General features: G+C 49.4%; 1 protein-coding gene across 1 annotated transcript in view; it reads left to right on the top strand.

The window, feature by feature from the left end:
* The first annotated feature begins 1,016 nt into the window (after nucleotides 1–1,016).
* Nucleotides 1,017–23,558, top strand: part of NOM1 (nucleolar protein with MIF4G domain 1) — a 44,275-nt gene continuing 21,733 nt past the window's right edge. The window contains exons 1-7 of the mRNA XM_010829356.1: nucleotides 1,017–1,026; nucleotides 2,982–3,520; nucleotides 7,401–7,612; nucleotides 8,627–8,880; nucleotides 11,262–11,345; nucleotides 19,487–19,563; nucleotides 22,900–23,038. Coding sequence (XP_010827658.1) covers nucleotides 1,017–1,026; nucleotides 2,982–3,520; nucleotides 7,401–7,612; nucleotides 8,627–8,880; nucleotides 11,262–11,345; nucleotides 19,487–19,563; nucleotides 22,900–23,038 — 1,315 coding nt within the window. The remainder of the gene's footprint in view (nucleotides 1,027–2,981; nucleotides 3,521–7,400; nucleotides 7,613–8,626; nucleotides 8,881–11,261; nucleotides 11,346–19,486; nucleotides 19,564–22,899; nucleotides 23,039–23,558) is intronic.

Raw genomic sequence — 23,558 nt, 5'->3', positions numbered from 1 at the left:
CCAGTCCCGTATAATGAAAAGGACATCTTTTTTGGGTGTTAGTTCTAAAAGGTCTTGTAGGTCTTCATAGAACCATTCAACTTCTGCTTCTTCAGCGTTACTGGTTGGGGCATAGACTTGGATTACTGTGATATTGAATGGTTTGCCTTGGAAACGAACAGAGATCATTCTGTTGTTTTTGAGATTGCATCCAAGTACTGCATTTCGGACTCTTTTGTTGACCATGATGGCCACTCCATTTCTTCTGAGGGATTCCTACCCGCAGTAATAGATATAATGGTCATCTGAGTTAAATTCACCAATTCCAGTCCATTTCAGTTTGCTGATTCCTAGAATGTCGACATTCACTCTTGCCATCTCCTGTTTGACCACTTCCAATTTGCCTTGATTCATGGACCTGACATTCCAGGTTCCTATGCAATATTGCTCTTTACAGCATCGGACCTTGCTTCTATCACCAGTCACATCCACAGCTGGGTATTGTTTTTGCTTTGGCTCCATCCCTTCATTCTTTCTGGAGTTATTTCTCCACTGATCTCCAGTAGCATATTGGGCACCTACTGACCTGGGGAGTTTCTCTTTCAGTATCCTATCATTTTGCCTTTTCATACTATTCATGGGGTTCTCAAGGCAAGAATACTGAAGTGGTTTGCCATTCCCTTCTCCAGTGGACCACATTCTGTCAGACCTCTCCACCATGACCCGCCCGACCTGGGTGGCCCCACACGACATGGCTTAGTTTCATTGAGTTAGACAAGGCTGTGGTCCTAGTGTGATCAGACTGGCTAGTTTTCTGTGATTATGGTTTCAGTGTGTTTGCCCTCTGATGCCTTCTTACAACACCTACCGTCTTACTTGAGTTTCTCTTACCTTGGGCGTGGGGGATCTCTTCACGGCTGCTCCAGCAAAGCGCAGCCATTGCTCCTTACCTTGGACGAGGGGTATCTCCTCAACGCCGCCCTTCCTGACCTTCAATGTGGGATAGCTCTTCTAGGCCCTCCTGCGCCCGTGCAGCCATGTCTCCAGGTAACTCCTCTTGTCGCCGCCCCTGGCCTCGGGCGTGGGTTGCTCCTCCCGGCCATCATCAGTCCTAAATATTCACTGGAAGGACTGGTGCTGAAGCTGCAACTCCAATACTTTGGCCACCTGATGCAAAGAACGGATTCCTTGGAAAAGACTCTGATGCTGGGAAGGCAAGAGAAGGGGACGACAGAGGATGAGATGGTTGCATGGCATCACCAACTCGATGGACTTGAGTTTGAGCTAGCTCCGGGAGTTGGTAACGGACAGGGAAGCCTGGCCTGCTGCAGTCCATGGGGTCGCAAAGAGTCCGACATGACTGAGCGACTGAAATGAACTGGAGCTGTCATGGCACTTCTGGGTGTGTCATTTCACTTGCTGATTGAGGATCAAGGTCCAGTGTTGTCTGCCATCTTGGTCCCATTTGATTCTAATCGGTTTATGTTGTGTCCTTGGGCTATGTCATTCTTTCAGAAGCTGTGCCCTGCCCCTTTCCCTCCTGTTACACAGGTGCAGAGAGGGGACAGAGGTGCTGGTCTGAGTCTATTCATTTCCCTGGGCCACCATAACAAAGTACCCAGGCTGGGCAGCTTAAATGAAGTCACTCAGTCGTGTCCAACCCTTTGCGACCCCATGGACTGTAGCCCATCAGGTTCCTCTGTCCATGGGATTTTCCAGGCAAGAGTACTGGAGTGGGTTGCCATTTCCATCTCCAGAGGATCTTCCCGAACCAGGGATGAAACCCAGGTCTCCCGCATTGTAGGCAGACACTTTACCGTCTGAGCCACCAGGGAAGCCTAGACTATAGGAATTTATCTTCTCACAATTCTGGCGGCTGGAAGTCTGAGATGAAAGTGTGGACAGGGTCATTGCTCCCATGGCGTGTCTCCTCCTCATGTCTTCACATGGCTATCCCTCTGTGTCCATCTTGTCGACATCGTCAGATGTCAAATGGGATAGGAATGTGGTCTCAGATCTCACAGGCCTTAATTTGAATGTCAACTTCACCACGTCTCAGTTTCAGGACCTTGGACAGGTTATTTACCAGCTCCGCCTTTTCTCTTATCTATAAATGGAAATGGGCTTCCCAAATAACCAAGTTGCTTTCCTGATGTGGTTATTCTAACTCCATGACACATTCATAAAGTGCATAAAGTGCAAGGACACTGTAAAAGTGCACTACACCCTCACCTCATCTGAAAAGCCAGGATCTAAGTGTGGGCTGTGCGGATGTTTACATGGTGGGCTATGTATTTATGCTGCTGCTTCAGTCGTGTCCGACTATGCGACCCCATAGACGGCAGCCCACCAGGCTCCCCCGTCCCTGCAATTCTCCAGGCAAGAACACTGGAGTGGGTTGCCATTGCCTTCTCCGATGTATTTATGAAACAGTCACAAATTTCTACGAAAGTCGTGGCAAACGTGTAACTCTTGTGTAGGAGACTAAAGACTAAAGAATGCTTTTTTAAAATTTTAATAATTTTCAGCCATGCCACGAGGCATGCAGGATTCTAATTCCTTGACCAGGAATTAAACCCACACCCCGGCAGTGGAAGCACAGAGTCCTAACTACTGGACGGCCAGGGAAGTCCCTGAAAGGATGCTTTAAATGGTTGAAAGTAGCTTTAACTTGCCAAGAAATCGTCTGGCTATAGTTCCGTAAGAGCTGAGACTTAAAAGGACTAATCAGAGGAAACAAAGGGGCGTAGATGGGAATTAGCCGGGGGAAATTGCAGGGAATCATGGGAATTTAAATCCACAGCTAAAAATAGCACTCTCCTCCACTTCCTCTTCAGCTTTTGGTGTCAGTTTCTGATTTTAACAAGATTCTGTCTTAGATAAATCATGTGGATTTCACCCACCCCTCTCTAACTCTCACTGCGGTATAAATAAAGAGATGATCAAGAGTCTGCCAGCAGCAGAAAGGAGAGAAGAGGCCTGAATAATTCCTGTGTGCCCAGAATTTGTCCTTTATTCCGTCTCCCTTCACCACGTGCTGGTGGCTTTCCTTAGTGTGCACCCGCAGGCCCCAGGCTCTCCACAGTACCCATCCGACAGCCACGGAACACACGACCCCAGGAATCCCAAGACAACAAGAGACTCGCACAGACGCCTTTCAAGTTTGTCCCGGGCAGTGCACACACAGAAGCACTGTGCCTCTGAGCAGGACGGGGGGAGCTCCCACCCAAGCACGCTGAATGGCAGGAAGGGAAGCAGCAGTGGCAGAGGACCTGGTGCCCCAGGGCAGCGATCGAGGAGGGGGACAGGACGCACAGAGGTGGAGCACGCGTCCTGGGCCCTCCGCAGACCGCCCTACGGAGAGCAGCTCCGGCCCCGGCAACGTCCACCAGCCAAGAGCAGAGAGCAGGCCCCCACTCCCCCAAAGTCCTGCTTGCGCCAGTCTTTTCCAGCCTTGGCACAGGTGACCGCAAGGAAGCGGCCTGGTTTAGAAAATGTTCTTGTTGCAGAACCAGCTCATAAACTGCTCTCAGAAAGGGCAGTGAGAGCTTTGGAAAATGGATGCTGAACTTTCAACACTTTTCACACTAGCTTTTAAATTGCTTTCTAAAAAATTGCTTAAATTGCTTTCTAAAGAAGAAAGGGTATACAGGAAGCAGTGACCAAAACCATCCCCAAGCAAAAGAAATGCAAGAAGGCAAAGTGGTTGTCAGAGGAGGCCTTACAAGTAACTGAGAAGAGACGTGAAAGACAAAGAAAACGAAAGGAAAGATATACCCATCTGAATGCAGAGCTCCAGAGAACACCACGGAGACATAAGAAAGCCTTCCTAAGTGATCAATGCAGAGATAGAGGGAAACAATGGAATGGGAAAGACTAAAGATATCCTCAAGAAAATTAGAGATACCAAGGGAACATTTCATGCAAAGATGGGCACAATAAAGGACAGAAATGGTATGGACCTAACAGAAGATATTAAGAAGAGGTGGCAAGAATAAACAGAAGAACTCTACAAAAAAGATCTTCATGACGCAGATAACAATGATGGTGTGGTCACTCACCTAGACCCAGACATCCTTGAGTGTGAAGTCAAGTGGGCCTTAGAAGCATTACTACAAGCAAATCAAGTGGAGGTGATGTAATTCCAGATGAACTGTTTAAAATCGTAAAAGATGATGCCATTAAAGTGCTGCACTCAATATGCCAGCAAATTTGGAAAAGTCAGCAGTGGCCACAGGACTGGAAAAGGTCAGTTTTCATCCCAATCCCAAGGAAATGTAATGCCAAAGAATGATCAAACTACCATACAATTGTGCTCATTTCACATGCTAGCAAGGTGGTGCTCAAAATCCTTCAAGTTAGGCTTCAGCAGTACGTGAACAGATAACTTCTTGATTTACAAGCTGGATTTAGAAAAGACAGAGGAAGCAGAGATCAAATTGCCAACATCCATTGGGTCATAGGGCTTCACTGGTGGCTCAGCTGGTAAAAAATCTGGCCACAATGCAGGAAACCTGGGTTTGATCCCTGGGTTGGGAAGATCCCTTGGAGAAGGGAACGGCTACTGACTGTGGTATTCTGGCCTGGAGAATTCCATGGACTGTATAGTTCATGGGGTTGCAAAGAGTCAGACAGGACTGAGCAACTTTCACTTTCACTTTCATTGGATCATAGAAAAAGCAAGGGAATTCCAAGAAAAAAAACTTCTGCTTCACTGACTATGCTAAATCCCTGTGTGGACCACAGTAAACTGTGGAAAATTCTTAAATAGATGGGAATACCAGACCACCTGTCTCCTGAGAAATCTGTGTGCAGGTCAAGAAGCAATAGTTAGAACCAGACATGGAAAAATGGACTGATTTAATATTGAGAAAGGAGTATGTCAAGGCTGTATATTGTCACCCTGCTTATTTAACTTCTGTGCAGAGTACATCATGCAAAATGCCAGGCTGGATGAAGTACAAGCTGGAATCAAGATTGCCGGGAGAAATATCAGTAACCTCAGATATGCAGATGACACCACCCTTATGGCAGAAAGCAAAGAGGAACTAAAGAGCCTCTTGATGAAAGTGAAAGAGGAGATTGAAAAAGCTGGGTTAAAATTCAATATTCAAAAAACTAAGATAATGGCATCTGGTCCCATCCCTTCATGGTAAATAGAAGGGGAAAAAGTGGAAACGTTGGCAAATTTTTTTCTTGGGTTCCCAAATCATTGCAGATGGTGACTGCAGCCATGAAATTAAAAGATGCTTGCCTCTTAGAAGAAAAGCTATGACCAACCTAGACAGCATATTAAAAAGCAGAGACATCACTTCCTGACAAAGGTCCATATAGTCAAAGCTATGGTTTTTCCATGTACAGATGTGAGAGTTAGACCATAAAGAAAGTTGAATGCTGAAGAATTTATGCTTTCAAATTTTGAAAAAGACTCTTGAAAGTCCCTTGGACTGCCAGGAGATCAAACCAGTCAATCCTAATGGAAATCAACCTTGAGTATTCACTGGAAGGACTGATGCTGAAGCTGAAGTTCCAATAATTTGGCCACCTGATGGGAAGAGCCAATTCACTGGAAAAGTCCCTGATGCTGGAAAAGATTGAGGGCAAGAGGAGAAATGGGCGACAGAGGATGAGATGGTTGGATGGCATCACTGACTCAATGAACATGAATCTGAGCAAACTCCAGGAGATAGTGGACAGGGAAGCTTGGCATGCTGCAGTCCATGGAGTCACAAAGAGTCAGACACAACTTCATGACCGAACAACAACAAAGAGAAAAAGAGAAAAGTATGAGGAAGGCATGTTTAAGGAGTCAGGCCTTCTCCTGTTCCTTTTTTGCCTCTGGGCACACCCAGAGGAGTAAAGCTATCTCGGCTGTCTTACAGGTACCCTACTCCACCCTTCTCACCGCTTGGTGGGTCATCCACTCACTAGTCCTTATTACATGTATTTAACCAGTCATATGTGGATAGACATTCAGGTTGTTCAGAGTTTTGTATTCTTGTGTAAATGATGTTGTGCAAAGATCCTTCTACATATTTATTTGCACACTTGTACAAACCTTGGAGGTGGTCCCCCACATCCCCCATGGGAGTTTCTTCTCCTTTGCTCCCTCCTGGGAGTTTCCAGATGAAGTCAAAGCAGCCCCGGTGCTGTTGGCAAAGGCTACATCACGCCCAGTCCTTGGTGTTCTTTGGAAGGAATGATGCTGAAGTTGAAACTCCAGTACTTTGGCCACCTCATGCCAAGAGTTGACTCATTGGAAAAGACTCTGATGCTGGGAGGGATTGGGGGCAGGAGGAGAAGGGGACGACAGAGGATGAGATGGCTGGATGCATCACCGACTCGATGGATGTGAGTTTGAGTGAACTCCGAGAGTTGGTGATGGACAGGGAGGCCTGGCGTGCTGCAGTTCATGGGGTCGCAAAGTGTCGGACACGACTGAGCGACTGAACTGAACTGAACTGAACTGACGTCACGCCCAGGCCACCTCCCAGGAAAGCGTTCCGTGGGGAACCTGGTGGAGACAGAGCCAGAGCTGCCTGGCAAGGGGGTGGGTCACACCTGAGTCTCCACTCGTCACCAGGCCTGGGAGAGGAAACAGTGCCCATAGACGAGTCAGGGAATCCACCAGGAGGACGCAGACCTCACCTGGGCAACCCCAGGGGCTGCAGCCCCAGCCACAGGTCCCCTGAGGACAACTGCCTACCTGGATCCACAGCCTGCAGTGAGGCTCCCCCCCTGCCGCTGAGGTGTAACCCTGAGAGCCAGGCCCAGGAGTGAGTGCGTGGAGACGGGGAGTGGGCTGGGGTTGGGGGTGGCTCCACTGAGAGCATCGTCTTGTCTCCGTGCTGTGCTTGCCGCGTTCCTTTCAAACCTTTAACTTTCCAGATCAGCTTTGCTGTGGTTTGTTGTTATCCCCGAACCCCTCCAAATCCTCTCAGTCTTAGGTTGGATTTGAGTTACGGAGAATTGCCTTTTTTTTTTACATTTGAGTCTTCCTGTTTAAAGCAAGGAATAGTTTCGTGAGCATCTAAGAGAACTGACATCTTTGTGTTGGCTCTTGGCTCTGGGGTTGCAAGCCATGCCCAGCAGCCAGGACCCTGAGAAGCTTCTCCAAGACTTCTGAAGCTCGCTGAAGTCTGGTCTGCCCAGGGCTCCTCGTGCCCCAGGGGGCAGCGTTTCCACAGGGCAAGCCCAGGGTCACTGACAGCAGAAGACGCCTCACCAGGGCCCCTCTGCCAAGTGTTACTAAAGGAGCTGGAAGGGCTCATCTGTGTGGCTTGTAAACCTGGTCAGAAATATCTTGGTCACCTTTAAGGGCTCCTGGGCACTGGCATTGCTAAACATCCTGCTACTGATGTTCTTTTACAGCATCTTTAAACCAAGTTTCAAGTGAGTGTCATAAAAATGCCTCTATCCAGGAAGTCAGCGCCGTAAAGTGTGAAAGCAAAACGGAGAGTGTGCGGGGTCCCCTGACGTGCCTCCAGTCTGAGCGCGGGTGCCAGTTCATCAGCGAGCCACCAGGACGTACAAATGCGCGTCAGGAGCGGTGTGAAGAGGGCCTGGGGTCGCGGTGGGGCCTGGAGGGCGGTGTGAGGAGCTGCGGCCTGGGAGGACAGAAAAACACTCCCTCGTGAGCAGCGCTCGCTACTCTCCAGAGCCGACCTTATCCGGAGGCTTCTGTGACCGTAAAACATCCAGACGGGACCTCCCTGGTGGTCCAGTGGCTAAGAGTGTGCGCTCCCAATGCAGGGGGCTGGGTTCAATCCCCGGTCAGGGAACTGGACCCCACACACAACTAAAGCTCTCTGGCATGCTGAATGCTGCAACTAAGATCCCGTGTGACCAAACAAATTAATCAAGTAAATAATACGCATTTTTTAAAACTCGAGCCAAACATACACAAACAGCCCGAGCCCCTTGCGTTGCGTGTGTCTCACTGTGCCTTGCGCGCGGAAGTTCTTGACGTGGTGGTGGTTTTGTGCATTTGTCTCTCTGGGCACAGTTCTCTAAGGGCAGCACCCGGGCCTGCAATTCCCCCCTGCAGCGCCTAACACCTTCTCCCAGAGCTTCTCCGCAAAGGCCTGCTGTCGACCGCGACCCGGAAGTCACAGCGGGAACAGGACCACAGAGATGGCTGTTGTTCAGTCACTCAGTGGTGTCCGACTCTTTGCCACCCCATGGACTGCAGCACGCCAGGCCTCCCCGTCCATCACCAACTCCCAGAGCTTACTCAAACTCATGTCCATGGAGTCGGTGATGCCATCCAACCATCTCATCCTCTGTTGTCCCCTTCTCCTCCTGCCTTCGATCTTTCCCAGCATCACGGTCTTTTCCAGAGGTAGCTGTTTGTCTCCAAGTCAAGAAATCTTCAGGCACTGGCAGTCCAGTAATTAGGACACCCCGCTTCCTGCAGGGGGCGCGGGTTCAATCCCCGGTCGGGCAACCAAGATCTCACATGCCCAGCGGCCGGGTCAAAAAATTACCAAAAAAACAGAAAGCTTCAAACGAAGCTCAATGCAAGAACCAAACACAAGCGTTGCTTTGGAAAACGCTTCATCAACCTGATGTTTGTCTTATGGGAGCCGAGTGTGTTTGGGCTTGAGTGTCAAAAACGTTAGCAGAGGGTGGGGTGCCACTCCCAAAGGCCGGGGCCGCCCTTCGCTCCCCGGCGGTCCGCAGTTGGTCCTCCGGAGAGTGTTCTGAGGAGGCGCCCCGGCACCGCTAGGGGGCAGGCGCGCCAAGCGAAACGCGCTCTGCCGAGTCCGCGCCGGGCGCCGGCGACTGGTCCTCCCTGCCCGTGGGCCTCCGAGCCGTCAATCGCGCTCGCCTCGCCAGGGTTCCGGGTTTTGAGCCCCCGAGCCGTCACAAATCATAGGACTGGCATGTTTTGCTCCAAAGGTGATGCTGTGTATCCTACTTATCTTTACACTGCATTTTTCCTGAATCATAAGCGGACCCTGGGTCTTAAGGCGATTTCTTTCAGTGAAAGAAACCAACAATGTTGGTTTCACTAAAAGGGAGCGGTTGAGAGTGGAGAGAGCTCTGCGGTCCAGCCCCTGGTTCCGCCTTTACAACTCACAGATTCTCCCAAAGTGAAGAAAGCCTAATAAGCTACAGTCGTTCACTGGAGAAGGAGCCTTAAAATGAGAATCTATCCTAATTTATTAGCACTTCCCAAACTGGACTTATTTTATCACTAACAATGTTTTACTTCTATGTGGCATTTTGTAGCTCACCAACCACATGCTATCCATTATTTACAATAACCCAACAGGATAAACTAGGATGAGCATCCCTTTTTAACAGAAGAGGAAGCTGAAATATGATATGGTGAAGTAACTACCCAGTTAGTATAGTAGTTAGCAAGTTAAAATAATTTGCACAGTGAATAAACCACAGAGGCAACACCAGCCTTCAGATCTCAGTTTCAAGTCCAGAACTCGCTTTCCCATTCTCTGCAGCCGTCCCAGGAGAAAGAATGAGTCATAGATGCAGAGACAGAGATGGAGTCAAAGTGCAGAAGAGGCAGATGTAGAACTCTCACAGCCGGGGATGTGGGTGGACATGGTAGAGATGTAGTTACGGTTTTGCTATGGATTTCAACATAGATGTGGTGATGGTTGCGGGTGTAGAGGTAGAGACCCAGTTACAGAGACATGGAGATGGAGTGGGGGAGGGGAGGCAGATGGAGACGGAGGCATAAAACGGTCGTTGGGCGGGCCAGTGCTGAAGGGGACCAGTCCTGGGTGTTCATTGGAAGGACTGATGCTGGAGCTGAAGCTCCAATATTTTGGCCACCTGATATGAAGAGCTGACTCATTGGAAAAGACCCTAATGCTGGGAAAGATTGAAGGCAGGAGGAGAAGGGGACAACAGAGGATGAGATGGTTGGATGGCATCACCGACTCAATGGACATGAGTTTGAGTAAACTCCAGGAGTTGGTGATGGACAGGGAAGGCTGGTGTGCTGCAGTCCGTGGGGTCACAAAGAGTCAGACACAAACTGAGCGACTGAACTGAACTGAGCTGGCCACATTAATAATTCTAACATGCAGCTAGAAACCCCTGGGCCTGGATGCTCTAGTTCCAGGCCATTCCCTTCTGTCCACAGAAGGTCTGGTTTTAGGGAGACAATGCCATGGAAATGATGTCTGCCAGGCTGGAGAGTTCTGGGAGTGCGGTTCTATGTACTGAAAGGGATGATAAAAATCCCCTTTCTCTTGTTCATCAAAATCAGCCTTTAATATATTTAGAAATTTTGGAGCTTCCTGGGACAGTCTAGGATATTAGTTTATACATAATCCTACTTTTTCCTTATATATCTGAGAATAAAAGATGAAACTCAAAGAAAAAAATGAACAGTTAAAAATATGTTATATTTTTTACTAGTATGAAATTAAATTATGTTTTAAGAGTTCCAATACATTTCTAACTGTGGTAGATTTTAAGGTAATTATGTGTCTCTTCGGTAATATATTTGCTATCAACTTATTGCATAAAAGGATTGCTTGTGAACGTAAGATTATTTTTAGATTTATAGCCCTTTCAAGTGAAAAAGAGGTTTTTCAGGAGTACTTCCGATTTCCAGTGTCTGGTGAATTTTCCATTTGCCATCAATAATACCGCCTACAAAAATCCCCCTTCATATAAATCCAGCCTGACATTCCTATAATGCACAGTGCAAAAGAGTGCTCTTAGGGCAAGAAATAATCTGTGTGAATTATATCAGGCCAGCATGTTGAAAACATTCATCCCGCAATTTATGAATTCAGATGCTCCCAGAACATGTTTTGGTATTCTAACGAGATGTAGGTGTTTTCATTGGCTATCTTGATAAATGTTTATTGTGGGCACAGTGAAAACTGCTGATTTGAAAAAATATTTCTGTAGTCATTTTTTTGGCCTGCCTCTAACGTTTATTACTCACAAGATCAAAACTGTATGGCACTATTACCCAGCCTAGGGCTTCCCAGGTAGCTCAGTGGCAAAGAATCCCTCTGCCAATGCAGAAGATGCAGGAGACATGGGTTCGATCCCTAGGTCGGTACAGTCCCCTGGAGATGGAAGTGGCGAGCCACTCCAGTATTATTGCCTGGAAAATTCTACGGACCGAGGAGCCTGGCAGGCTACGATCCACGGGGTCGCAGAGTCAGACACAACTCAGCGACTGAGCACACACGTTACCCAGTCTAAGGTCGTTTTCATTGTTTTGATTTTTCCAATGTAAAGACACTGTTAAAGGCACCAGTTGAAACTTTGCCATTTGGCTGTCTCTGCAGGTGTACTGGAGGCCTCAGTGTCCCTGGACCACTCCGCTGCTGCCTGGGTTCAGTCTGTGCAGCATGGGTTTGGAAAGGACCTGGGTAAGTTGCAGAGGTCCAGTTAAAGATGCCTTTGTGCATTACGTCATGCTGTGTCACTTACGGCCTTATGTCACCGTTACAGTGTGGCTATCTTGTGTTGTGCGTCGTGTGTTGCTGCGTTATGTTGCTCATGCTATATATCATATCAGACTACTACATTATATTGTTTTAGCCTATAGAGCTATGATTGCAATAGACAAAAATTATAATTTTGTCTGAGTTGAGGATGGAGTAAGTGTTTGGGCTAAATGATACTCTGTCCGCACTGTCTGCATTCCCTGGATAGTTGGTACGCTCTTCACCTTCTGGGTTTTGATTTCTTTAGTTGGCTGTTTTGAAAATTAAAGGCTGAGAACTCAATGCTCACCCAGCCTCCTGCCTTTATATAAATGTGTGTATGTGTGTGTCTGAGTGTGTTCTTTATGTAAGTGTTTGTGTGTGTGTGTGTGTGTGTGTGTGTGTCTGGGTGTGTTCTTGAAGATCTCAGAGGGCTGGGATTCTGTTGGGTTGGCCCGGAAGCTCATTTGGGTTTTCCTATCCAGATGAAGATTTTGGCCAACTCAGTGTGATTGTTCCTGGTGACCAGCCCTCCCCACTGAGCCCCTGAGTCATCAGCCTTCACTCACACATATGCAGAAGCTGGCAGACGCTCTGACTTCCCCTCTAAGGCTGCCCACTCAGTGCTGCTCACGATGATGGCTGTCTCACTTAGCTCCTGGCTTGTGTCTTGGGAGTGGAATTTAGTCTGTTATCTGAATTACAATTACAAGGAAAAAAACATGCAAATAGATGTGTAACATAAAGTGAGGGGTTATTTTTGAAAGTCACCCAGCCAGCTTCTACAGTCAGGTCATTGATGAGAAACCATACACTTGTTTGTGAAAGATTGTTCCAGAAGCATTGGAAATTCGAGTAGGAATAAATCAGATTAATTTTCAAAATTCACAGGGATAAACTTTTCATTATGAAATCGTGAATGTTCTCTTCTATTTAAATTCAGATGTGGTTAGCTCCTTTTAGATATGTTACAATAATAAATAGTAGACTGACGGGGTGGCAGTGAATATCCTTGATCCCTGTAAATAATTAGCTTGGTCGGCCTATAGAGCATAATGTCTAACCTTGTAAAAATCCCAGCCTTCTAACTCTGTCTCATTAGCAAAAGTAAATAAGTCTGTGTTGGGCCCACAGACTAACACAGCAACCCAGTATTGTCCCAGGACCGGCCAGACGAGGGGAGCGCGCTTGCTGGCGGTAGTTATCAACCGGCTTTCCCTCTTCCCACGAGGAGCGGGACGTGATTAGGTCAGCCGCTCTCTCAGTTATTCCTGTGGTCCATACAGCCAACAGCAGAGGGGCAGACAAAGGACCTGCTTCTCCGGGGCACCCCAGAAGGGTGGCAGAGAGCTTCCCTGCTTCCCCGAGATGGGCCATGGGGCTTCAATGAGATGACACCAGTGGTCAGTGCGAACGTGGCACCGGCCCAGCCAGGCGCAAGCTGCCCAAGCTCCTCGCTTTAGCGCTCCCCTAGACGCACCCACACCCTCACTCTTGCCTCGGGCTGTTTACAGAGTCACTCTGTCATGGTCCATCCACTGATACCTGCAGTGAAGGAGAATCCCGCTTCCTCTGTGCACAGCGCCTGCACACGCCTGACCCATCCTAGGACATAGGTGTCCTTCCTCCGTGTTCTAAGCAGTGTGACCGATGTCTTGCTTGGGCTGGAGAAGACGTCCGCAGTTGCCCTCTTCTTTTTCTTTCTAGTTTCATCCATTCAGCTCACCAGTATTGACTTTCTCTGTACTCTATGCTATTCTGCAAAAAAATAATAGTGAAAGTCATTCAGTTGTGTCCAACTCATTGCAACCCTATGGATTGTAGCCTGCAAGGCTCCTCTGTTCATGGGATTCTCCAGGCAAGAATACTGGAGTGGGTTACCATTCCCTTCCCCAGGAGATCGGCCTGATCCAGGAATCAAACTCCAGTCTCCTGCATTGCAGGCAGATTCTTTACTGTCTGAACCACCTTAGGCACTTAGAATATTTGCATAAATAAAGTTGGTAAATAGATACTTACATAAATAGACAGTGCTTACAGCTCAGCTACCCTATGCTTGAAGTGAAAGCGAAAGTTGCTCAGTTGTGTCCAACTCTGGATTCTTTACCAACTGAGCCAACAGGAAGTCCTGGAATCCTGGAGTGGGTAACCTATCCCTTCTCCAGCAGGTCTTCCCAACCCAGGAATCAAAGTGGGGTCTCCTGCATTGTAGGCAGATTCTTTACCACCTGAGCTATCCAGGAAGCCCAAAACAGTGAAAGTGTTAGTCACTCAGTCGTGTCTGACTCTTTGCAACTCCATGGACTGCAGCCCACCATGTTCCTCTGTCCATGGAATTCTTCAGGAAGAAATACTGGAGTGGGTGGCTGTTCCCTTCTCCAAGGGATCTTCCCAATCCAGGGATCAAACCTGGGTCTCCTGCGCTGCAGGCAGATTCTTTATCATCTGAGCCACCAGGGAAAGTCCCATGCTTATACTTTAGGAAAAGGGCAAATGTAATTGATAATTATAATTCATCAATTAAGTATCAGGCTATGATTGATAAATGCTGTACAGAGAATTAAAATAGGGTCTTGTGATAAAGAGCAGATTAGGTCTAGGAAGACCCAAAGGAGAACTCTGAAAGATGGGTAGAGGGAAGCAGGTTGGTCAGGGGCCCAGGCTGGAGGGACACCAGGCCAGGGGGGCGTCTCACAACCCCCGACCAGCAGCACAGGGCCCAGACCGGGCGTCTCCTGACGCGCAGCCCTAAACAGGAGGCGATCTGGGTAGGCTGGTCCCTCTCCCACGACAAACAGGAGTTCTGCCCCATGACAAGACCAGGTCACCCAGAACATCAGCGGGGAATGGCCAGAAGTGGCCAGAGAATATACTCCGCACACACCTAGAGACACTGGACACCCAGAGGCCCGGTGGCAGGGCCAGGGGAGGACCCGCCATCTGGGCCAGGAGACACTCTAGGCTCTGGGGCTGGGGACTCACCTCCTTGAGGCATCAGGTGGCCTGGCCTGGGGAAGATTCCCTTACTCCCTCAGATGGCATCAGCAGGGACCAGGGCAGCCCCACCAGCACCAGGCAACAGGCAGACTGAGCATGCCAAGCATCCAACTGCCATTGGAACCACCGCCCAAGGAAGTAAGCCGAGAACTGTGTGCTGAACCTAAACGAGGTGACCGCCTGCTGAAATAGAAGACCCCAATGGCACCACCCTCCTAACATAGTAACTTCAGTGTCCTGGACACAAGTGGAGACCGCACGTCATTCCAAGAACTAGGAATATCACCACCGGAGTGGGAAAAGGCAATCAGACCGTGTCTGCGCCAAGACCAGATCAGATGCTGAAACCATCAGGCAGGGCTTTAAAGCAGCCATGAACGCACATGCACCAGTGAGGAGCTCCAGGTTCTCTGAAAACGGATGAAAGGGTAGAAACCTTGGCAGAGGAATAGAAAAAAAAAAATAGGTTATTTTTTGAAAGAACCAAAGAAAATCACAGAACTGAAAACTACAATAACCAAAATAGAAAACTCAGCGGCCACCCTCAGTCGTGGATCAGGGACGACAGAGGCCAGGGTCAGTGACCTTGAGGACAGGTCAGTGAGTCGACACGATCTCAGTAACAGAGAAAATCGACTGAGAGACGTGCACAGAGCTCAGGGCCTGCTGGACAGCACCCAGAGATCCCGCAGCCACCACACAGAGCCCAGAAGAGAGCACAGCAGTGGAACTGAAAGAAGGCTCCCCTGGTGACTCGGAACCCGCCTGCCAATGCAGGAGGTGCGAGATGCTGGTTTGATTCCTGGGTTGGGAAGGCCCCCTGGAGAAGGAAATGGCAACCCACTTCAGTAGTCATGCCTGGAAAATTCAATGGACAGAGGAGACTGGTGGGCTACAGTCCATGGGCTGCAGAGTCAGACACAGCTGACCGTGCACAGACACCAACAGAGGAGCCCACAGAACAGTGGCTGCAAAACGGGAATGTGGGGAAAGACGCGCACTGCAGGATCAAGACGCTGAGCCTATCTTAACCAGGACAGACCCAAAGAAATCCATCCAGACATGTCGCAGTTAAATTCAGGAAACTCAGACAGAGAATCGTGAAAGCAGCCAGAGAAAAAGCACGAACTACCGATAGATGAACATCAATTCGATTAGAGCAGCTTTGTCATCTGAAACCCCAGAGACCAGAGGAAAAGGCATGACACTTGTCCAGGGCTGGAAAAATGACCTGTGAGCCACAAATTCTGTCGCCTCAGTAAGACTGTCCTTCAGGACTAAAGGGAACGAAGACATTCTCAGAAGAAAAAACTAACAGAATTTGTTGCTAGTAGCCCTTCATGTGTGTGCTCTGTTGTGTCTGACTCTTTGCCACCCTGTAGACTATAGCCCGCCAGGCTCCTCTGTCCACGGGATTCTCCAGGCAAGGATACTAGAGTGGGTTGCCATTCTCTTCTCCAGGGGAGCTTCCTGACCCAGGGATTGAACCCCTGTTTCCTGCATTGGCAGGTGGATTCTTTACTACTGAGCCCCTGGGGAAGCCCCAACAACCCTTCAGACATGGCTAAAGGAAGGTCTTCAGATGTTACGGAAATGACAAAAGAAGGAATCTTGGAGCATCAGGAAGGAAAAAGGAATGGCAGAAACAGGGGTCAGTGCAACAGGCTTCCTTTTCCTCGTGAGTTTTCTAAGTCATGTTTGATGATTGCAATAGAAATTGTGATGCTGTTCGATACCCAGGACCAGGATGTGTAACAGTGGAGCCTAAAGGAAAGCAAGGTTCCCGCACTTCACCTCCCTGGCACCACACATCCTCCCTAGGTGCTCATGGGAGGAAGCTAACCCAGAGCTATCACGTGGCAAGGTGATACCAAATTTGGGGAAAACACACTGACTTGTGCGTGATTCGAACTATATAACTAAGATCTGATGCTCCATCGAACTCTAATTAAAATGTGAGTCCTCCCAACATGGGTACAGAAAAATCCTTCATGCTTATCCTTCCTCTGACTCAACATCAGTCAGACCTGCTAATTCACAAGTATCCTCATCTGATTACAGAGTCGGTGCCTTAGATCACGGCAGCTGCCTGGGTTCGCAGTCATGAATTTAAGACAATCAGATAAAAAGCCATCCTTCTCCAGTGCACACATCCAGAAGGTCTGATTCCCCCTTGAAAGTGGTTAGTGATTTTCTGTCTTATCGAAGCGTTGCCTCCATTATTCATTTTATTCCAATAACAGTAGCTGCTGCTGCTGCTGCTGAGTCGCTTCAGTCGTGTCCGACTCCGTGCGACCCCGTAGACGGCAGCTGCTGCTGCTGCTGAGTCGCTTCAGTCGTGTCCGACTCCGTGCGACCCCATAGACAGCAGCTGCTGCTGCTGCTGAGTTGCTTCAGTCGTGTCCGACTCTGTGCGACCCCGTAGACGGCAGCTGCTACTATCTGCCAAACTGGCCACCGAGAAATGGAGACTTGGCAACAAATGAGAGAATGGGAAAGGAGACCAGGGATACTGAGAGAAGATGGGGACTGGGGGCAGCCGTGACGATGGGGTCCAGGCTGCCCAAGACCCTGGGGTGGAGTCAGAGAGGGAGGTGACAACCCCTGCCCTCCCCCCGGGACCTGGGGACCTGGGTACTGTCTCCGCACGTGACCTCCCTGCTCACCCCCTCCCATGACGGAGTGGCCATTTCAGGGGGGTTCTTCCTCGAAGAGGCAGCCTAGGAGGGGACCCTGGGGAGGCTGCCGTAGTCTCAATCCGTTCGTTTCTGGTCACCCCACTCCTGCAGAGGTCCGGGCTTGTGTGTATCCCCACAAGTGACAGTTCAGTGGGTCCCTGCTGCATGAGCTGTTTGTCCCCAGGAGGACCCACCTGCCCCGACCCCCTGTGCCTTTACCTGGGTTTATCTGGGCCACCCGTGTCCACTGCCTGCCTCTCCCTCAGTGATCCTGGCCCTGAGAGTCAGCACAGCCCACCGTGGGAGAGACACTAGACCCAGAGAAGGACAGATGCCTTGTGTGTGTGTGTGTGTGTGTGTGTGTGCGCACACTCAGTCATGCCCAACTCTTGGTGACCTCATGGACTATGTCCCGCCAGTTTCCTCTGTCCATGGAATTTCCAGTCAAGAAAACTGGAGTGGGCTTCCATTTCCTTCCCTATGGGATCTTCCTGGCCCAGGGATTGAACTCACTTCTCTTGCATCTCCTGCACTGGCAGGCAGGGGCTTTACCAGCTGAGCCATTGGACAGACCCTTGGGTGGTTCCCTGAAGTGGCAGCATCCCGGGTGGCTGTGGAGATTGGCTCTCCTGCCCTCTCTCATCTGCGCTCTGGCCACCACAGACTGGAGGAGGGACGCCTGCCCCCCTCGCCTCCTGAACCGAGGAGCCTAGCCCTGCCCCTGCCTGGGGTCGGGCAGCACTCCCCGACAGCTCCAGGCCCCTCTCACCCACGCACCCTAGGACTTCTGCTGCCGTCGAGTTCCTGAACCGTGAAGCTCAGGGCCAGAGCCTGAGCCATGAGAGATTTCCCGTGTTAATGAAGGTGCCCTGGGATGCCTTGCCCAGGAAAGATGCTCTTGCCCCAGCCTGAGGGTCAGCATAACCAGCCCCTCTGTCGGGGGGAGGCTGCCAGGAAATGAGTCTAAGGAACTGGAGGAAGGCTGTCGGGTTTGCATGTGCCTCCCTGGATGGTCCTAGAGACACTGAGGGCCTGTGCGGGTCTCCGGGGGCCCGGGCCCCCCGGCTGCTCTCCCTGGGCATCCTGGGTGAAACCTGCCGGCAACAGACAAGTCCTGGGGCCCGAGCTGTGCCCCACCCCCACCCGCACCTTTTTTCCCTTCAGTTAAAGCTCATCGTCACACTCGGTGACTCTCCTGTCTCTCCTTGCACAGAGCGGTCATGCCGCAAACAAAACACTAAAACGGGAGCGTTTTGGAGAAAAAAATAGAATCCAGAATATCCTGAGCCGCTTAAATTCCTCTGGGAAAGCAGAGGGAACAGTTGTGGAAGTATCAGTTGTTCTGCTCTATTTAGACTTTACACATCAAGTTTGTATGTGGTCATGAAATATGTATAAATGGAGGCATTATCATAATTCTATCATAATTTACTACTTGACCAAAATAAACTAATAAGATAAATAAATAGAGCCGCTCCTGCCCAACTGACTAATATGACCCCGCATAGAAATAAAATATTGGATGAGCTGGAGATGCCAAGTTTAAACCAGATTAGGGACAGAGTCTCAGTGGGCTGTTTCGATATAATTAACGTGATGATTTAATATGTTTTTAGCTCAGAACCATCGTGAGAGGGTTTTTTTTTTGCAATAACGTAGAAATGAAGACACAGTCATCTGAGCTGCAGAGGAATAAAAGGTTGTAATATTTTTGAGTTCTCTTGGCAGAGTGATCCATTCTCATCAATCTCAGGCTCTGCAGGAGAACATAAGCATGTTTTTCTTCCAGTCACTCATAGCCGTTATTTAATGTGGGGTAGCCACCACAGTCCTCATTAATATATTAACCTATGGCTCAAAAAGGCCTCGCAGTAAACCAGCTGAAGCCTCCTCCTGGCAGCTTTATGTCACAGGGTTAGCAGACATTAACCACTGGGAACACTGGCCTCAGGGATGAGCCCAAAGTTAATAAGCAGTCGGAACCGGGAAGCAGAAAGAGGGAGCCAGGAAGCCCACCTCGTGGACACACACACAAGCTGTTCGGGAGAGAAGGGCAAGCCCACGTGTGATGCAACCTTGTCACGGAGCGTTCTGCAGCTTCCAGAGGAATGATCTGGGCCTACGTGTTGCGAAGTGGAACCAAGTGCTAAATATATGGTTACATTAAAAAAAAAAAAAAACGAAGATAGTACAAGGGATGACCCTTCCTTGCTCAGCGTTCTAGCACTGAGGGGTCCCTAAAAGAGCGGCCGATCCCTGGCCTGATCGCCCTTCGATCTCCCTGGGGACACGCAGCACACTTTCTGAGTTGCCCCAGACTGGGGTTCGGTCAGGGGAAAGCCACAGACTCCTGTCGATACGTGAGGAGACAGTTAAGCGCACGTCTGGACTCTGCTCCCCCATCTCCAGATGACTCCCGGGGCAAGTGTCGTCCCATCAGAGCCCCGGGGCTCCCACCCCGCTCCCCTACAGTGAGCCGGGCGCAGGTGAGCCCCGCAGGACACAAGAGCCGGGGCCTCGTTTGTAGCCTGAAGGTCAACCAAGACGGACCAGACCTAACTGGGAAGCCAGCAACAGGAAGGAGACGAGCGAGGGAAACAAGAAAAGGGAGCCAAGAAGCCATATGCACCTATGACCCCGTACTGACTTAAGATACACACAGCGTGTCAGAGGAAGACAAATACTGCATGATATCACTTGTGTGCGTAATCTGAAAAAAACAAACCATACAATGAACTTATTTACAAAGCAGAAACAGACTCACAGACACAGAAAACAAACCGATGTGTATCAGAGGGGCTGGGGCGGGGGAGATAAATTAAGAGTTTGGGATTAACAGATACGCAGTGCTAGATACAAAACAGAGAAGCAACAAGGACCCGCCGTGTAGCACAGGGAGCTCTATCCAATAGCTTGCAATAACCTGTGATGGAAAAGAAGCTGAAAAAGAGCAGATATAGAGAGAGAATTCCCTGCTGGTCCAATGGCTAGGACTCGGCGCTTTCACCGCTGCGTCCCGGGTTCAGTGCCTGGTCGGGGAGCTGGGGTCCTGCAGGCCTGGCAGCACAGCCAAGAAAAGAAGAACGTATGTTCAGTTATATATGTAACCCTGGAGAAAAGAATGGCAACCCACTCCAGTATTCGTGCCTGGAGAATCCCATGGACAGAGGAGCCTGGCGGGCCACAGGGTCACCAAAGAGTGGGACACGACTGAGGGACTAAATAAATAAATATAAAACACAAGTTGCTGTGGTTTAGTCGCTCAGTCGTGTCCGACTCTTTGGTGACCCCATGGACCGTAGCCCATCAGGCTCCTCCATCCATGGGATTCTCCAGGCAAGAATACTGGAGTGGGTTGCCGTGCCCTTCTCCAGGGGATCTTCGCAACCCAGGGATCGAACCCGTGTCTCCTGCATTGCAGGCGGATTCTTTACCAGTGGGCCATGTAACCAAATCACCTTGCTATACACCACACAGTAACACAAGGCTGTAAGTCAACTTTACTTGAATTAAAAATATATGAGGTACCTAGAATGGTCAGATTCATAGAGTCAGGAAGTATTTTGGTGTTAATAGATACCAGGGGCCAGGGTCAGGGTGGAGGGGGTGGCGGGTGGGGACTTAGTGTTTAATGGGTGACTTTGATGCATCAATGTGGGCTCATCTCTAGTAAAAAGTGAACCATCCGGTGAATGACGTCAGTAGAGGGGGAGTCTCTGCGCGTGTGGGAACAGCTTACTCCAGGCCTCAGGACTCTGCACTCCCAAGTTCATTGCCACATCGGTTACAACAGCCAGGATGTGGAAACAATCCATGTGTCCATTAACAAGTGGATAAAGAAAATGGATGCACACAATCAAACACAATCCAATGTTGAAAAAGAATATACGTTATCTTCTCTTCTGTACTACACCCTGGGTGAGCCAGGAGAACATCATGGTACGTGAAATAAGCCAGTCACGAGGGACAAACCCCACATGAGTCCACTCACCCAAGGAATCTAAAACAATCAGACTCGAAGAACCAGAGGGTGGGACGGTGAGCCGGGGGCTGGGGGGAGACCTAGAGCAAACGGGCATGAAGTCTCAGGTGTGCCGGAGAAGCGGTTTCCAGAGGCCTGTTGTACAGCGTGGTGCCCCCACTGAACGTTACTTTATCGAATCCCTGAAAATTAGCCAAGAGTGTAGGTCTCATGTTCAGTGTTCTTACCACAAAAAAAGAGAGGGGTGTGACGAGTTGGGAGGTGAGGGATAAGTTTACTGACTGTGGGAAAGGAATAATCTCTAGACTCACCAAATTCAGTGCATCACATAGGTGTGTTTTATATGCTTATCATTCAGTTCAGTTCAGTTCAGGCGCTCAGTTGTGTCCGACTCTTCATGACCCCGTGAATCGCAGCACGCCAGGCCTCCCTGTCCATCATCAACTCCCGGAGCCTACCCAAACTCGTCCATTGAGTCGGTGATGCCATCCAGCCATCTCATCCTCTGTCATCCCCTTCTCGTCCTGCCTTCAATCTTTCCCAGCATCACAGTCTTTTCCAATGAGTTAGCTCTTCGAATCAGGTGGCCAAAGTACTGTAGTTTCAGCTTCAGCATCAGTCCTTCCAATGAACACCCAGGACTGATCTCCTTTAGGATGGACTGGTTGGATCTCCTTACAGTCCAAAGGATTCTCAAGAGTCTTGCTCATCATTGGTACCTCAATAAAGCCTCCCCTGGTGGCTCTGATGGTAAAGCATCCACCCGTAATGCAGGAGGCCCAGGTTTGATCCCTGGGTGGGGAAGATCCCCTGCAGAAGGGCATAGCAACCCGCTCCAGCATTCTTGCCTGGAAAATCCCATGGACAGAGCAGCCTGGTGGGCTACAGTCCATTGGGCCACAGTGTCAGACATGACTGAGCAACTAAGCTCATGCACGCACACACACAGGCCGACAAGAATGCCTGTTTGGGTGTTGGCGTGATGCCATTGTGGCGGTTCTCTTGGCAGTAGCGGAAGGGCAGGTTTAGCTGTGTCCGGAGGCCCTGGAACACAGCAGTGGTTCTGCATTGTTGGCACAAAGGAGGGTCTCCAGTTTAGTTAATTTCAGAGACCACATGGCCAGATCAGCTAAGAACTATTCTCAAACCCTCCGATGTGAGGGCCATGTAAAACAGAGCCATCTTACCATAATTAAACATGGAATTTGATGTCAGGGGGCCATTCCTACCCACTCTGATTTCCTCAGTGACATTATGACAAAGGCAGAAGGTGCATTAAAAGCTTTGGATCTATATTGAGGTCGTAAAATCTGGCCCATAGACAGTTCCTGTCTGGGGATTCATATGCCAGAAATAGATCAATAAATGCTGTGAAAAGTTCTACCAACCGTTCCATAAACTCTGAGTGAATACTCCCTAGCTGAACACTACAGTGTTCCCATAATTCCGGTACTAAATGTACCACTTACTCAAATGAAATAATTTATTTTCTATTTATTTTCTTTGGGGAAATCAACTGAGAAACAAAAGGTTCGACTTGCCTCGTTTTCCAAGTAAAATCCTGAAAACACCCCCAGGTTAGCACCAAACCAGATAGGCGCCCTTCCCCACCCGCTCAGTGGACTCCGGAGGCTTTTAGTCTTGATACCATAAAGCTCTAGTGGTGATGCGGTTTGTGGTCAGAGGAATGCCTGTCTCGTGGCACAAGCCAGCTCTTACCATCTGACCAGAAGGAATACAAAGAAGCAAAATACATATTAGTATAAATGTCCACTCTTTAAAAACCTGTAGAAATTGCTCTCTGAACGACAGAACATGTGCACATTTCCGTGGTCCTCAGACAGGTGGCAGGTGGCGAGGGCCAGCGGGCATTGCCCAGGCCAGGGGCCTTCGGCTGCACGTTCCCGCTCTCCACAAGGAGCACTTTCCTGGCACCCGAGAGATGAATCACGCTTTTCGCAAAGGAGACACGCGGTTGGGTAACACGAGACCTTGACTGACGCTGGTCTCTCGATTTACGGGTGTGTCTTTGGCAACCACGCTGTTTAAAACATGCCTCATTGAAAAGCTGGTGTTTAGGTGGCATTTGACTGTTGCTGAAGATTCACTCTCTACTAATAAGAAGATTATGCTGTCTACACAGGTCCCGGGTCTCCCAAGCCACGGGTCCAACCTCCGATAAATCGCTCGCCAGGTGACAGATAATTGTTTTCTTCCGGGTAGTCGTTATTTCTTTGTCTTGCTATTTTTTTAATGCAGTATAAATGTTACGGAAGCAACATAAGAAAGATGTTTTGTAGCAGCAGGATTGCTGGGTGAATGCAAAGACTTAAATACCTAATAAGTATTCACACTGTTGAATCAGTGTTTTTAGAGGGGCCCATTTTTCACCAGCATAACGCCACTCGAGCAGCACTTGGTCCTTCAGGGAACACATGGAAAGGCCCCTGAAGTCCCCAGGTAGCCCGCCAGGAAGCCCCAGCCAGCACCGTCTGCGCT

The sequence above is a fragment of the Bison bison genome, unplaced genomic scaffold (assembly GCF_000754665.1).
Source record: "Bison bison bison isolate TAMUID 2011002044 unplaced genomic scaffold, Bison_UMD1.0 scf7180017864503, whole genome shotgun sequence".
Lineage (NCBI taxonomy): Eukaryota > Metazoa > Chordata > Mammalia > Artiodactyla > Bovidae > Bison > Bison bison.
This window is presented reverse-complemented; position numbering and strand designations above follow the sequence as displayed.